The sequence below is a fragment of the Leucoraja erinacea genome, unplaced genomic scaffold (genome assembly GCF_028641065.1).
Source record: "Leucoraja erinacea ecotype New England unplaced genomic scaffold, Leri_hhj_1 Leri_467S, whole genome shotgun sequence".
Lineage (NCBI taxonomy): Eukaryota > Metazoa > Chordata > Chondrichthyes > Rajiformes > Rajidae > Leucoraja > Leucoraja erinaceus.
In genome coordinates this window covers 20,001-37,103 of record NW_026576368.1, presented here as the reverse complement: position 1 = coordinate 37,103, position 17,103 = coordinate 20,001, and the positions used below count along the sequence as shown (strand labels likewise).

At 50.5% G+C, this 17,103-nt stretch overlaps 1 protein-coding gene across 1 annotated transcript in view; it reads right to left on the bottom strand.

Annotated features, from left to right (window-relative positions):
• LOC129693907 (cytochrome P450 27C1) overlaps positions 1–17,103 on the bottom strand; it is a 33,420-nt gene that overhangs the window by 13,481 nt on the left and 2,836 nt on the right. The window contains exons 2-5 of the mRNA XM_055630643.1: positions 7,230–7,420; positions 4,091–4,284; positions 1,993–2,202; positions 484–647 (exon numbers count right to left, since the gene is read on the bottom strand). Coding sequence (XP_055486618.1) covers positions 484–647; positions 1,993–2,202; positions 4,091–4,284; positions 7,230–7,420 — 759 coding nt within the window. The remainder of the gene's footprint in view (positions 1–483; positions 648–1,992; positions 2,203–4,090; positions 4,285–7,229; positions 7,421–17,103) is intronic.

Here is a 17,103-nt window from a genome sequence, read left to right as displayed (position 1 = left end):
GTGTAGTCAGGGGATATGGGGAGGGAGGCAGGAATGGGGTACTGATTAGGAATGAGAGTGGTGAATCTGTGGAACTCTCTACCACAGAAGGTAGTTGAGGCCACAGTTCATTGGCTATATTTAAGAGGGAGTTAGATGTGGCCCTTGTGGCTAAGGGGATCAGGGGGTATGGAGAGAAAGCAGGTACGGGATACTGAGTTGGATGATCAGCCATGATACCATTGAATGGCGGTGCAGGCTCGATGGGGCGAAGGGCCTCTACTCCTGCACCGTTTGTCGATTGTCACTCCACCCAGGACTTCAAGTCAAGTCAAGTCAAGTCAAGTTTATTTGTCACATACACATACGAGATGTGCAGTGAAATGAAAAGTGGCAATAGTGGCAAAGAGACTTCCACTATTCTGTATGTTTCAATGAGGTTCCCCTCCCCCTCATCCTTCTAAACTCCAACGAGCGCAGACCCAGCCAAACCTCATCAGTTACCGTATCTACCCCGGCCAGTAGCAGCTCAGTCATGTTGGCATATATCTCCTCCAATGTCATCTCCTGACTGACCAACAGATGGGCCAACAATCCACCGTGGACCTCTTCTCCTCGCTCCGACTGCTGCTTCATCTGAGCCACCTTCCTGTTCACGTGGACCTCACCTGGTCGAAGGGAGGGGGGGGGTGGGGGTGGGAGGAAAGAAAATAAGCAAAGCCAATGGAAAGATAATTATCCCGGAGGTTGCGGGTGGTTGCCGGAGGTTGCAGGTAGTGGAAGCAGGTAGGGGAGACTGACAAAAACCTCCGGGAACCGCACGAAAACCTTGGGTGGGGCGCAAAGTCTCCAGAGGTTTCCGTTCAGGTTTCCTAAGTGGGGCAGGGGCATTAAATGCCACGATCGTATAGACCCACCACAACCCTGGCACGGCGGCCCTGGCCCCCACCACTCTTTTCTCTCAAGCCGATCGTGTGGATAAAGGGACATGGGCCAAATGTGTGCAAATGGAACTAGTGGAACCTGTCGTAGAGGGAGTACAGAGAAGGTTCACCAGACTGATTCCTGGGATGGCAGGACTTTCATATGAAGAAAGACTGGATAGACTCGGCTTGTACTCGCTAGAATTTAGAAACATAGAAACATAGAAACATAGAAATTAGGTGCAGGAGTAGGCCATTCGGCCCTTCGAGCCTGCACCGCCATTCAATATGATCATGGCTGATCATCCAACTCAGTATCCCGTACCTGCCTTCTCTCCATACCCCCTGATCCCCTTAGCCACAAGGGCCACATCTAACTCCCTCTTAAGGGAGTTAGAAGATTGAAGGGGGAATCTTGTAGAAACTTACAAAATTCTTAAGGGGTTGGACAGGCTAGATGCAGGAAGATTGCTCCCGATGTTGGGGAAGTCCAGAACAAGGGGTCACACAGTTTAAGGATAAGGGGGAAATCTTTTAGGACCGAGATGAGAAAAACATTTTTCACACAGGTAGTGGTGAACCTGTGGAATTCTCTGCCACAGAAGGTAGTTGAGGCCACAGTTCATTGGCCATATTTAAGAGGGAGTTAGATGTGGCCCTTGTGGCTAAAGGGATCAGGGGGTATGGAGAGAAGGCAGGTACAGGATACTGAGTTGGATGACCAGCCATGATCATATTGAATGGCGATGCAGGCTCGAAGGGCCGAATGGCCTACTCCTGCACCTATTTTCTATGTTTCTATTTAAGAGGGAGTTAGATGTGGCCCTTGTGGCTAAATGGATCAGAGGGTATGGAGAGAAGGCAGGTACAGGATACTGAGTTGGATGACCAGCCATGATCATATTGAATGGCGGTGCAGGCTCGAAGGGCCGAATGGCCTACTCCTGCACCTATTTTCTATGTATCTAGTGTAGAAAGGATATGTTGGACTAGCTTGGATGGGGCATTTTGGTTGGCATGGAGGAGTCGGGCCGAAGGGCCTGTTCCGGTGCTGTACGGCTCTCTGACTGTACAAGGCGACATTGCTTACTGAATCGGAAGAGTCCGTCCCAGGATCGGCAGAACTCGTCCCATGGTCTGGGAATGAAAGGCCGGAGCCACTTGGGGATGGCCCCCGCATACATGGTGGTCTTGAACATGCTGAACATCAGCTCCAGGGCTTCCATGTACTCCTTGGTCTCCTGCCGGATCTCGTTCTCCAGGCAGCCCAGGCGGGCTTCGAAGAGGATGGTGGCCACACCTGCACGTGGGGAGAGGAGACCACTGTCAATTCATAGCAAAAAGATTCGAGTACAGGAGCAGGGAGGTTCTACTGCAGTTGTACAGGGTCTGGGTGAGACCACACCTGGAGTATTGCGTACAGTTTTGGTCCCCTAATCTGAGGAAAGACATTCGTGCCATAGAGGGAGTGAACAGAGAAGGTTCACCAGACTGATTCCTGGGATGGCAGATACTTTCACATGAAGAAAGACTGGATAGACTCGGCTTGTACTCGCTAGAATTGAGGATTGAAGATTGAGAGGGGGATCTTATAGAAACTTACAAAATTCTTAAGGGGTTGGACAGGCTAGATGCAGGAAGATTGCTCCCGATGTTGGGGAAGACCAGAACAAGGGGTCACAGCTTAAGGATAAGGGGGAAATCCTTTAAAACCGAGATGAGAAGAACTTTTTTCACACAGAGAGTGGTGAGTCTCTGGAACTCTCTGCCACAGAAGGTAGTTGAGGCCACAGTTCATTGGCTATATTTAAGAGAGAGTTAGATGTGGCCCTTGTGGCTGGAGGGATCAGGTGTTATAGAGAGAAGGCAGGTACAGGATACTGAGTTGGATGATCAGCCATGATCATATTGAATGGCGGTGCAGGCTCGAAGGGCCGAATGGCCTCTACTCCTCCACCTATTTTCTATGTTTCTATGTCAACAGGTAGGGTTGGGACTTCTGAAGATGCGGACAAAGGCCTGAGCTAGGCCGAGAGGCTGGGCAGGCGAGGACTCCATTCCTTGGAGCACAAGAGGATGAGGGGTGTTTAGTTTAGTTGAGTTTAGAGATACAACACGGGTCCGCACCGACCAGCAATCCCCGCGCACCATTTACTGCGGGTAGGACAATTAACCTACAAACCTGTACGCCTTTGTAGTGTGGGAGGAAAACGGGAGCACCCGGAGAAAACCCACGCGGTCACAGGGAGAACTTACAAACCTCATACATACAGCACCCGTTGTCGGGATCGTAAACCGGGTGTCTGCCGCTGAGCCACGTGCAGCCCAATTTTTTACCAACTGGGCAGATGGGAGGTTGATGAGAGTTGCTAATGCCCCTGTCTCACGGTACGAGTACATATCAAGAGTTCTCCAGAGTTTAAAAAAAAAATTCAAACTCGCGGTAGGCACGGAGAATGAACGTAGCGGGTACGTCGGAGCTCGGGGACGTCTCTTAGCGGCTCGTAACGCTAACGGCAGGTACTCGGGAAGACTTGCTAACGGCAGGTAAAGCACGGGAAGGAAGACTCGTGAAGATTTTTCAACATGTTGATTAAAAATGTCCACGAGATCCACGAGTACCGACGAGCGGCCGTTACCCGTAAATCTCCGAGTCCGGCCACAGTCTTAGAATAAAGGGGAGGTCATTTAAGACTGAGGTGAGAAAAAACTTTTTCACCCAGAGAGTTGTGAATTTATGGAATTCCCTGCCACAGAGGGCAGTGGAGGCCAAGTCACTGGGTGGATTTAAGAGAGAGTTAGATAGAGCTCTAGGGATAGTGGAGTCAAGGGATAATATGGGGAGAAGGCAGGCACGGGTTATTGATAGCCATGATCTCAATGAATGGCGGTGCTGGCTCGAAGGGCTGAATGGCCTCCTCCTGCACTTGTGGCTGAAGGCATCAGGGGGTATGGAGAGAAGGCAGGGATGGGATACTGATTTGGATGATCAGCCATGATCATATCGAATGGCGGTGCAGGCTCGAAGGGCCGAATGGCCTCCTCCCGCACCTATTTTCTATGTTTCGAATCAGGGCAAACTCAGGAGAGCCCTCGGAATGAACTCGCACCGTGGGACAGGGCCATGAGGCCGCAACTCTACCGCTGCGCCACCGGGCTGTTTTTCCCCGAAGAGGCGTGCATCTCACCTTCCATCGCGAACTTGAAGAACAAGTTGTTGACGTCGGCCACGGTCTGCGAGCTGCCATCTTTCACGTGCCGCATCCTTTTGATCAGGTCGCCGGCGACCTCCGTCATTCCATCGGCGAGCACTGCCACGTCCCTGGGCTTCATGATGCGCTGCTTCAGCACGTTCCTCATCTTCAGCCACTCCTCGCCCTCCCTGAAATGAAGAGCATAGAAACATAGACAATAGGTGCAGGAGTAGAGGCCATTTGGCCCTCCGAGCCTGCACCGCCATTCAATATGATCATGGCTGATCATCCAACTCAGTATCCCGTACCTGCCTTCTCTCCATACCCTCTGATCCCCTTAGTCACAAGGGCCACATCTAACTCCCTCTTAAATATAGCCAATGAACTGTGGCCTCAACTACCCTCTGTCGCAGAGAGTTCCAGAGATTCACCACTCTCTGTGTGAAAAAAGTTCTTCTCATCTCGGTTTTAAAGGATATCCCCCTTATCCTTAAGCTGTGACCCCTTGTCCTGGACTTCCCCAACATCTTCCTGCATCTAGCCTGTCCAACCCCTTAAGAATTTTGTAAGTTTCTATAAGATCCCCTCTCAATCTCCTAAATTCTAGAGAGTATAAACCAAGTCTATCCAGTCTTTCTTCATAAGACAGTCCTGACATCCCAAGAATCAGTCTGGTGAACCTTCTCTGCACTCTCTCTATGGCAATAATGTCCTTCCTCAGATTTGGAGACCAAAACTGTACGCAATACTCCAGGTGTGGTCTCACCAAGACCCTGTACAACTGCAGTAGAACCTCCCTGCTCCTATACTCAAATCCTTTTGCTATGAAAGCTAACATACCATTCGCTTTCTTCACTGCCTGCTGCACCTGCATGCCTACTTTCAATGACTGGTGTAGCATGACACCCAGGTCTCGCTGCATCTCCCCTTTTCCTAGTCGGCCACCATTTAGATAATAGTCTGCTTTCCTGTTTTTGCCGCAGTGGCGCTGTGACACTGAGCCAGAGAGACCAGGGGAATCCCAGGGTAATACCTGCTCCTCGCCCGAGTTAGCGGCTCGGTCACGGTCCAGCCACCACTGCGTCCGTGCAGCAGCTGATTAGGGGTAGTCAGCGCACGGTTTTGTACGTGGGAGGTCGCGCCTCACAAATCTGATTGCGTTTTTTGAAGACGTCACCCAAAAAAAAGGTCGATGAGGGCAGAACTGTAGTGCATATAGACTTCCACAATGTTCCACATGGTAGGCTGCTCTGCAAGGTTGAGGTCATAAGGGATAGCAGTAGAATTAGGCCATTCGGTCCATCAAGTCTACTCCGCCATTCAATCATGGCTGATCTATCTCCACTCCTGCCTTCTCCCCATAACGTCTGACACCCGTCAGATTGCATGGAATCCAAGGAGAGATAGATAGAAACATAGTAAATAGGTGCAGGAGTAGGTCATTCGGCCCTTCGAGCCTGCACCGCCATTCAATATGATCATGGCTGATCATCCAACTCGGTATCCTGTTCCTGCTTTCTCTCCATACCCCCTGATCCCTTTAGCCACAAGGGCCACATCTAACTCCCTCTTAAATATAGCCAATGAACTGTGGCCTCAACTACCTTCTGTGGCAGAGAATTCCAGAGATTCACCACTCTCTGTGTGAAAAATGTTTTTCTCATCTCGGTCCTAAAAGATTTCCCCTTTATCCTTAAACTGTGACCACTTGTCCTGGACTTCCCCAACATCGGGAACAATCTTCCTGCATCCAGCCTGTCCAACCCCTTAAGAATTTTGTAAGTTTCTATAAGATTCCCCCCTCAATCTTCTAAATTCTAGCGAGTACTATCCCAGTCTTTCTGCATATGAAAGTCCTGACATCCCAGTAATCAGTCTGGTGAACCTTCTCTGTACTCCCTCTATGTCCTTCCTCAGACTAGGAGACCAATACTCCAGGTGTGGTCTCACCAAGGCCCTGTACAACTGCAGTAGAACCTCCCTGCTCCTATACTCAAATACTTTTGCTATGAATGCTAACATACCATTCGCTTTTTTCACTGCCTGCTGCACCTGCATGCCTACTTTCAATGACTGGTGACTGGTGTAAATCAGTCACTTCTGACACCTGTCGGATCGCATGGCATCCAAGGAGAGATAGATGAATGGATAGAACATTGGCTCCATGGAAGGAAGCAGACAGTGGCTCTGGGGACAGTTGTAGAGCAGAAGGATCTAGGCGTGCCGGTGCATGGCCTTCATTATTCAGAGTATTGAGTATAGAGGTCATGTTGCAGTCGTATAAGAAGTTGGTGAGGCCGCATTTAGAGTATTGTGTTCAGTTCTGGGCACCATGTTATAGGAAAAATATTGCCAAGGTTACAGAGAAGATTTACAAGGATGTTGCCAGGTCTAGAGGGCCTGAGCTATAGGGAGAGGTTGAGTAGGCTGGGTCTCTATTCCTTGGAGTGGAGGAGGATGAGGGGTGATTTTACGGAGGTGTATAAAATGATGAGAGGAATAGATCGGGTAGATGCACAGAGTCTCTTGCCCAGAGTAGGTGAATCGAGGACCAGAGGACATTGGTTTAAGGCGAAGGGGAAAAGATTTAATAGGAATCTGAGGGGTGACGTTTTCAGTGGTGGATGTATGGAACAAGCTGCCAGAGGAGGTCATTGAGGCTGGGACTATCCCAACGTTTAAGAAACAGTTAGACCTCCAACATCAAGACCCGGGGCAGGGCCTTACATCGACCGGCACGGCTTTAAATGGCCGCGGGCTTGCTAGCGCCCGCCGGGGGCTTTGACTTTGACATCGGGAGAAGAAGGGAGAGCAGGGGAGAGACACGACTTTGCCTTCCATCACAGTGAGGAGGAGATTCACTGTGACTGATGTTTGTGTGGATTGTGTTGGGTGTGTGTCTTGGTTCTTTTCTTGTACGGCTGCAGAAACCAAATTTCGTTTGAACCTCATGTGAGATTCAAATGACAAATAAATGGTATTGTATTGTATTGTAGACGGGTACATGGGTAGGACAGGTTTGGAGGGATATGGATCAAACGCAGGCAGGTGGGACTAGGTGTAGCTGGGACATGTTGGCTGGTATTGGTAAGTTGGGCCTGTTTCCACACTGTGTGACTGTGACTCTACTTACGCAGATATAAGACCCAGGGCCCGTCCACGCAGATGCCTGTATTCCTGCCACGACTCCATGTTGGCCCGTTGCGGCGATTTGCCCTCCGCCCTCAGCACCTGCGCCACCATGTCCTGATCGGCGATGGACACCACAAACTGCGGTCCGAAGTGCGATTTAAAGATCTTGCCGTATCGCTTCGTGTGCTGGAGCTGCAAGACAAATAAACGGTGGGTTGGGGGCGGCAGGGCGGTGGAGTTGACGCCTGACTGCACGGGGCGGCAACAGATGCGCCATAGGAAGCATAAAATGGCGGCGGCACGGTTTTGCAGCGGTGGAGTTGACGCCTTGCAGCGCCAGTGACCCGGTATCGATCCTGACTGCGGCCTCCACCCGTACGCAGTACGTGGAAACAGGCCCTTCGGCCCACCGGGTCCCGACTTACCTGATGCCCCGACTACCTACGGCTGGCATAGAAACATAGAAAACAGGTGCAGGAGTAGGCCATTCGGCCCTTCGAGCCTGCACCGCCATTCAATACGATCATGGCTGATCATCCAACTCAGTATCCCGTACCTGCCTTCTCTCCATACCCCCTGATCTCTTTAGCCACAAGGGCCACATCTAACTCCCTCTTAAATATAGCCAATGAACTGTGGCCTCGACTACCTTCTGTGGCAGAGAATTCCACAGATTCACCACTCTGTGTGTGAAAAATGTTTTTCTCATCTCGGTCCTAAGGATTTCCCCCTTATCCTTAAACTGTGACCCCTTGTTCTGGACTTCCTGTCAGCTGTGGTGCAACTGCTGTGCCATACCGTGAAGCAGGTGGTCAGGATGCTGTCTATGGTACAGCGGTAGAGGTTGGGCAGGATCTGGGGGGACAGGTGAGCTTTCTTAAGCCTCCTCAGAAAGTAGAGGCGCTGTTGCCCCTTTTTGATCAGTTTGGTGGTATTGAGGGACCAGGACAGTACCCCGAGGAATTTCGGTCCATCTCGGTCCTAAAAGACTTCCCCCTTATCCTTAAACTGTGACCCCCTTGTTCTGGACTTCCCCAACATCGGGATCACTCTTCCTGCATCTAGCCTGTCCAGCCCCTTAAGAATTTTGTTAAAGAGGGAACTGCAGATGCTGGAGAATCGAAGGTTACACAGAAAAGCTGGAGAAACTCAGCGGGTGCAGCAGCATCTATGGAGCGAAGGAAATAGGCAACGTTTCGGGCCGAAACCCTTCTTCAGACTGATCAGGGGTGGGGGTGGGTGGGGACAAGAAAGGGAAAAGGAGGAGTAGCCGGAAGGCTGGAGGGTGGGAGGAGGCAGCAGGGGAGCTGAGGAAGGGGAGGAGACAGCAAGGACTAACAGAATTGGGAGAAGTCGATGTTCATGCCCCCGGGGTGCAGACTCCCCAAACGGAATATGAGGTGCTGTTCCTCCAATTTCCGGTGCTGCTCGCTGTGGCCATGGAGGAGACCCAGGACAGAGAGGTCAGAGGCGGAGTGGGAGGGGGAGTTGAAGTGCTGAGCCACCGGGAGGTCAGCTAGGTTATTGCGGACCGAGCGGAGGTGTTCGGCGAAACGATCGCCCAACCTCCGCTTGGTCTCACCGATATAGATCTGCTGACATCTAGAGCAGCGGACGCAATAGATGAGGTTGGAAGAGATGCAGGTAAACCTCTGTCGCACCTGGAACGATTGCTTGGGTCCCTGAAAGGAGTTGAGGGGGGAGGTAAAGGGACAAGTGTTGCATCTGCTGCGGCCGCAAGGGAAAGTGCCCGGGGAGGGGGTGGACCGAGAGGGAAGGGAAGAATTGACAAGGGAGTTATGGAGGGAGCGGTCTTTGCGGAAGGCAGATATGGGGGGAGATGGGAAGATGTGGCCAGTAGTGGGGTCACGTTGGAGGTGGCGCAACACTGCTCTCTCTCCCCATCCCCGCACTCGCAACAAGGGCCGAGTCCCCCTAGTCCTCACCTTTCACCCCACCAGCCATCACATACAAAACCCCATCCCCCCACTCGCAACAAGCGCCGAGCCCCCCTCGACCTCACCTTTCACCCCACCAGCCATCACATACAAAACCCCATCCCCGCACTCGCAACAAGGGCCGAGTCCCCCTAGTCCTCACCTTTCACCCCACCAGCCATCACATACAAAACCCCATCCCCGCACTCGCAACAAGGGCCGAGTCCCCCTAGTCCTCACCTTTCACCCCACCAGCCATCACATACAAAAAATAATCCTCCGTCAGTTTCGCCACCTCCAACGTGACCCCACTACTGGCCACATCTTCCCATCTCCCCCCTCCCCCTATCTGCCTTCCGCAAAGACCGCTCCCTCCATAACTCCCTTGTCAATTCTTCCCTTCCCTCTCGGTCCACCCCCTCCCCGGGCACTTTCCCTTGCGGCCGCAGCAGATGCAACACTTGTCCCTTTACCTCCCCCCTCAACTCCTTTCAGGGACCCAAGCAATCGTTCCAGGTGCGACAGAGGTTTACCTGCATCTCTTCCAACCTCATCTATTGCGTCCGCTGCTCTAGATGTCAGCAGATCTATATCGGTGAGACCAAGCGGAGGTTGGGCGATCGTTTCGCCGAACACCTCCGCTCGGTCCGCAATAACCTAGCTGACCTCCCGGTGGCTCAGCACTTCAACTCCCCCTCCCACTCCGCCTCTGACCTCTCTGTCCTGGGTCTCCTCCATGGCCACAGCGAGCAGCACCGGAAATTGGAGGAACAGCACCTCATATTCCGTTTGGGGAGTCTGCACCCCGGGGGCATGAACATCGACTTCTCCCAATTCTGTTAGTCCTTGCTGTCTCCTCCCCTTCCTCAGCTCCCCTGCTGTCTCCTCCCACCCTCCAGCCTTCCGGCTACTCCTCCTTTTCCCTTTCTTGTCCCCACCCACCCCCACCCCTGATCAGTCTGAAGAAGGGTTTCGGCCCGAAACGTTGCCTATTTCCTTCGCTCCATAGATGCTGCTGCACCCGCTGAGTTTCTCCAGCTTTTCTGTGTAACCCTTAAGAATTTTGTAAGTGTCTATAAGATTCCCCCCTCAATCTTCTAAATTCTAGCGAGTACAAGCCGAGTCTATCCAGTCTTTCTTCATATGAAAGTCCTGACATCCCAGGAATCAGTCTGGTGAACCTTCTCTGTACTCCTTCTATGGCAAGAATGTCTTTCCTCAGAAAGCATAAAATGGCGGCGGCGCGGTTTCGCAGCGGTGGAGTTGACGCCTTGCAGCGCCAGTGACCCGGTATCGATCCTGACTACGGCCTCCGCCTGTACGCAGTTTACACGTTCTCATCGTCACCGCGTGGATTTTCCCCGGGGGCCCCGGATTCCACCCACACTCCAAAAACGTACAGGCTTAGATTAATTGGCTTCGGTAAAATTGTAAATTGTCCCTAGTGTGTAGGATAGTGCGAGTGTACGGGGTGATCGCTGGTCGGCACGGACTCGATGGGCCGAACGGCCTGTTTCCACGCTGTATCTCTAAAGTCAGGGATTATGGGGAGAATGGGGTTAAGAGGGAAAGATGGATTAGCCATGATTTAGTTTAGTTTAGAGATACAACGTGGAAACAGGCCCTTCGGCCCAGCGGACCAGCGATCCCCGCACATTAACACTAGCCTGCACACACTAGGGACAATTTTTTAAAACATTTATACCAAACCAATTAACCTACAAACCTGTACGTCTTTGGAGTGTGGGAGGAAAAGGGAGATCTCGGAGAAAACGCACACAGGTCACGGGGAGAACGTGCAAACTCCGTATAGACAGCACCCGTAGTCGGGATCGAGCCCGGGTCACCGGCGCTGCATTCGCTGTAAGGCAGCAACTCTACCGCTGTGCCACCTATGAATGGCAGAATTAACTTGATGGGCTGAATGGCCTAATTCTACTCCTTATCAGTTATGAGCTGTAATGTTTTTTTATCAGATTGTCAGAAGAGTCTGGTCCAAAGTCTTAAGAAGGAGACAGAGTGCTGGAGTAAAGGGCTTGTCCCACTTTCACGACTTAATTCAAAACCTCTGCCGAGTTTAAAGGACCTAAAGAGAAAAAATCCAAAAATCAAAAATAAATTAAAATAAATCAAGATGGTGGTAATCTACGAACTCCTACGACCTTCCCACAACTATGTTCCCCAACTCCTACGAGCTCCCACGTGTATGTCTACGAATTCCCGCGACTATTTCGATGCCCTCCTTACGAGTAAAAAGTAGCAAATTCTTCCATCCAGACCGTTTTTTTAACTCGTGGACATTTTTTAAATCGGGCTGGAAAAAACATCCCGACTTACCTGATGCCGCAAGTACTGTTTCTTAAATGTTGGGATAGTACTAACTACCTTATCTGGCAGCCCATTCCATACACCCACCACCCTTTGTGTGAAAAGGCTACCCCTCAGATTCCTATTAAAAAGCCAGGATATATCTGATCAGGCCCAGGAGATTAATTCACCAGCACGTTAGCCGGGAAGTGGTGTTGGGTAAATTGAATGGATTAAAAGGCGATAAATCCCCAGGGCCAGATAGGCTGCATCCCAGAGTACTTAAGGAAGTAGCTCCAGAAATAGTGGATGCATTAGTAATAATCTTTCAAAACTCTTTAGATTCTGGAGTAGTTCCTGAGGATTGGCGGGTAGCAAACGTAACCCCCACTTTTAAGAAGAGAGGGAGAGAGAAAAACGGGGAATTACAGACCAGTTAGTCTAACATCGGTAGTGGGGAAACTGCTAGAGTCAGTTATTAAAGATGGGATAGCAGCACATTTGGAAAGTGGTGAAATCATTGGACAAAGTCAGCATGGATTTACGAAAGGTAAATCATGTCTGACGAATCTTGATTATAGAATTTTTCGAGGATGTAACTAGTAGCGTGGATAGGGGAGAACCAGTGGATGTGGTGTATCTGGACTTCCAGAAGGCTTTCGACAAGGTCCCACATAAGAGATTAGTATACAAACTTAAAGCACACGGCATTGGGGGTTCAGTATTGATGTGGATAGAGAACTGGCTGGCAAACAGGAAGCAAAGAGTAGGAGTAAACGGGTCCTTTTCACAATGGCAGGCAGTGACTAGTGGGGTACCGCAAGGCTCAGTGCTGGGACCCCAGCTATTTACAATATATATTAATGATCTGGATGAGGGAATTGAAGGCAATATCGCCAAGTTTGCGGATGACACTAAGCTGGGAGGCAGTGTTAGCTGTGAGGAGGATGCTAGGAGACTGCAAGGTGACTTGGATAGGCTGGGTGAGTGGGCAAGTGTTTGGCAGATGCAGTATAATGTGGATAAATGTGAGGTTATCCATTTTGGTGGCAAAAACGGGAAAGCAGACTATTATCTAAATGGTGGTCGATTGGGAAAGGGGGAGATGCAGCGAGACCTGGGTGTCATGGTACACCAGTCATTGAAGGTAGGCATGCAGGTGCAGCAGGCAGTAAAGAAAGCAAATGGTATGTTAGCTTTCATTGCAAAAGGATTTGAGTATAGGAGCAGGGAGGTTCTACTGCAGTTGTACAGGGTCTTGGTGAGACCACACCTGGAGTATTGCGTACAGTTTTGGTCTCCAAATCTGAGGAAGGACATTATTGCCATAGAGGGAGTGCAGAGACGGTTCACCAGACTGATTCCTGGGATGTCAGGACTGTCTTATGAAGAAAGACTGGATAGACTTGGTTTATACTCTCTAGAATTTAGGAGATTGAGAGGGGATCTTATAGAAACTTACAAAATTCTTAAGGGGTTGGACAGGCTAGATGCAGGAAGATTGTTCCCGATGTTAGGGAAGTCCAGGACAAGGGGTCACAGCTTAAGGATAAGGGGGAAATCCTTTAAAACCGAGATGAGAAGAACTTTTTTCACACAGAGAGTGGTGAATCTCTGGAACTCTCTGCCACAGAGGGTAGTTGAGGCCAGTTCATTGGCTATATTTAAGAGGGAATTAGATGTGGCCCTTGTGGCTAAGGGGATTAGGGGGTATGGAGAGAAGGCAGGTACGGGATACGGAGTTGGATGATCAGCCATGATCATATTGAATGGCGGTGAGGCTCAAAGGGCTGAATGGCCTACTCCTGCACCTAATTTCTATGTTTCCATGTTTAAAGAAAGCTTTTGGTGTGCTGGCCTTTATAAATCAGAGCATTGAGTATAGAAGTTGGGATGTAATGTTAAAATTGTACAAGGCATTGGTGAGGCCAATTCTGGAGTATGGTGTACAATTTTGGTCGCAAAATTATAGGAAAGATGTCAACAAAATAGAGATAGTGCAGAGGAGATTTACTAGAATGTTGCCTGGGTTTCAGCAACTAAGTTACAGAGAAAGGTTGAACAAGATAGGTCTTTATTCTTTGTAGCGCAGAAGGTTAAGGGGGACTTGATAGAGGTCTTTCAAATTATGAGAGGGATAGACAGAGTTGACGTGGATAAGCTTTTTCTATTGAGTAGAGAAGATTCAAACAAGAGGACATGATTTGAGAATTAAGGGACAAAAGTTTAGGGGTAACATGAGGGGGAACTTCTTTACTCAGAGAGTGGTAGCTGTGTGGAATGAGCTTCCAGTGGAAGTGGTGGAGGTAGGGTCGATTTTATCATTTAAAAATAAATTGGATGGGTATATGGACGGGAAAGGAATGGAGGGTTATGGTCTGAGTGCAGGTAGATGGGACTAGGTGAGAGTAAGTGTTCGGCACGGACTAGAAGGGCCGAGATGGCCTGTTTCCGTGCTGTAATTGGTATATGGTTATCTGGTTATATAGGTGATGTTTCTGCTAGCAGCAGGAAACATGTTCCCGATGTTGGGGGAGTCCAGAACCAGGGGCCACAGTTTAAGAATAAGGGGTAAGCCATTTAGAACGGAGAAGAGGAAACATTTTTTCTCACAGAGTGTTGTGAGTCTGTGGAATTCTCTGCCTCAGAGGGCGGTGGAGGCCAGTTCTCTGGATACTTTCAAGAGAGAGCTAGATAGGGCTCTTAAAGATAGCGGAGTCAGGGGATGTGGGGAGAAGGCAGGAACGGGGTACTGATTGTGGATGATCAGCCATGATCACATTGAATGGCGGTGCTGGCTCGAAGGGCCGAATGGCCTACTCCTGCACCTATTGTCTATTATCTATTGTCAGATGCTGAAAAGGAAATGTAGAATAGTTCATTGTTGGATGAGGGGAAGGTGACAACGCCGCATATTTAATCAGGAGAACAATAGAGCTAGTGTTCAAGAAGGAACTGCAGATGCTGGAAGATCGAAGGTACACAAAATTGCTGGAGAAACTCAGTGGGTGCAGCAGCATCTATGGAGCAAAGGAAATAGGCGACGTTTCGGGCCGAAACCCTTCTTCAGACTGATGGGGGGTGGGGGGGGAGAAGGAAGGAAAAAGGGAGGAGGAGGAGCCCGAGGGCGGGGGGATGGGAGGAGACAGCGGAAGGCAGACATAGGGGGAGATGGGAAGATGTGGCGAGTGGTGGGGTCACGTTGGAGGTGGCAGAAATGGCGGAGGATTATGTGTTGTATTTGCCGGCTGGTGGGGTGAAAGGTGAGGACCAGGGGGGCTCTGCTCTTGTTGCGAGTGCGGGAATGGGGAGAGAGAGCAGTGTTGCGGGGTATGGATCAGACCCTGGTGCGAGCCTCATCTATGGTGGCGGAGGGGAATCCCCGTTCCCTGAAGAACGAGGACATTTCCGATGCCCTGGTGTGGAACGTCTCATCCTGGGAGCAGATGCGGCGTAGGCGGAGGAATTGGGAGTAGGGGATGGAGTCTTTACAGGGGGCAGGGTGGGAAGACGTGTTGTCCAGATAGCCATGCGAGTCAGTTGGTTTGTAGTGTGTGTCGGTCAGATGTCTGTCCCCTGCGATGGAGATGGTGAGGTCAAGGAATGGTAGGGAAATGTTGGAAATGGTCCAGGTGTATTGGAGTGCCGGATGGAAGTTGGTGGTGAAGTGGATGAAGTCAGTCAGTTGTGTGTAGGTGCAGGAGGTGGCCCCAAAGCAGTCATCAATGTCAGTACTTGTTGGAGAACTCGAATGGGGGAGGAATGGAGAGAGGGAGGGAAAGCTAACAATGAGCTATTGGAGGAGCAGCACCTCATATTTTGTTTGGATAATTTACACCCCAGCGGTATGAACATTGACTTCTCCAATTTCAGGTAGTCCCTGCTTTCTCCCATCCTCCCCTCCCCAGCTCTCCCACAGCCCACTGTCTCTGCCTCTTCCTTTCTTCTCCCCCCCCCCCCCCCCCATATCAGTCGGAAAAAGGGTCTCGACCCGAAACGTTGCCTATTTCCTTCGCTGCATAGATGCTGCTGCACCCGCTGAGTTTCTCCAGCATTTTTGTGTACCTTCGATTTTTCCAGCCTCTGCAGTTCTTTCTTAAACATTCTACATTTCCTGATCACCATCTTCACATTTTCACGTCTTACCCTTCCATATCTCTCTCCCCTTGACTCAGACTGAAGAAGGGTCTCGAATGGTATGTTAGCTTTCATTGCAAAAGGATTTGAGTAAAGGAGCAGGGAGGTTCTACTGCAGTTGTACAGGGTCTTGGTGAGACCACACCTGGAGTATTGCGTACAGTTTTGGTCTCCAAATCTGAGGAAGGACATTATTGCCATAGAAGGAGTGCAGAGAAGGTTCACCAGACTGATTCCTGGGATGTCAGGACTGTCTTATGAAGAAAGACTGGATAGACTTGGTTTATACTCTCTAGAATTTAGGAGATTGATAGGGGATCTTATAGAAACTTACAAAATTCTTAAGGGGTTGGACAGGCTAGATGCAGGAAGATTGCTCCCGATGTTGGGGAAGTCCAGGACAAGGGGTCACAGCTTAAGGATAAAGGGGAAATCCTTTAAAACCGACATGAGAAGAACTTTTCTCACAAAGAGAGTGGTGAATCTCTGGAACTCTCTGCCGCAGAGGGTAGTCGAGACCAGTTCATTGGCTATATTTACGAGGGAGTTAGATGTGGCCCTTGGGGCTAAGGGAATCAGGGGGTATGGAGAGAAAGCAGGTACGGGATACTGAGTTGGATGATCAGCCATGATCATATTGAATGGCGGTGCAGGCTCGAAGGGCCGAATGGCCTACTCCTGCACCCAATTTCTATGTTTCTATGTCTCCACCCGAAACGTCACCCATTCCTTCTCCCCAGAGATGCTGCCTGTCCCGCTGAGTTACTCCGGCATTTTGTGTCTATCTTCGGTGTAAACCAGCATCTGCAGTTCCTTCCCACACGTTCAGTGCAGAAGAAAGGGCCTGTCCCACTTGCATGCGTTTGGCGTGACCAAACGGAGGCGGAGTTTGTGCTAAGTTCGCGCGTGACGTCATTTGCGTCATATCAATCAGCTGGGCAGGAGGCGGGCCGACTGAATTTGGGCGTCGCACGGTGACGTCATAATGCAACGCCACGCCAGGCGGTGACGTCATCGCGCGATGGCACGCGCTAGGCGTACGCCGTCAAGACGCTGCGTACGACCGCAATGCGCCCGCGTGCCGACAGGCCGTTGGCGCGCGAAGATTTCGGCCACTGCCAGATTTTCGGAGCTATGTCGGGACCAGCCCCGCACAACTCCGCGCTTCTAAGTGGGACTGGCCCCGCGCGGCCATACGGTGCACGTACGCCTCAAGCGACCACGAGGTCGCGTAATTTGCGAGCCAAGGTCGCGGAAGTGGGACAGACCCTGAAGATTCCCCACCCAAAACGTTGCCCGTCCATTTTTCAAAAAAAATTCCAGAGATGCTGCCCGACCCGCTGAGTTACTCCAGCACTTTGTATCTTTTTTTGTTTGGAGGGTGCAGGTAGGGGTGGGGGGGGGGGATGAAAGGTCAAGAAAATAATAGCAATCCCGCACTCACTCAGAAAGTTACAAAGTTTAAAGGAATCTGAAACTTTTTCCTAAGTACTA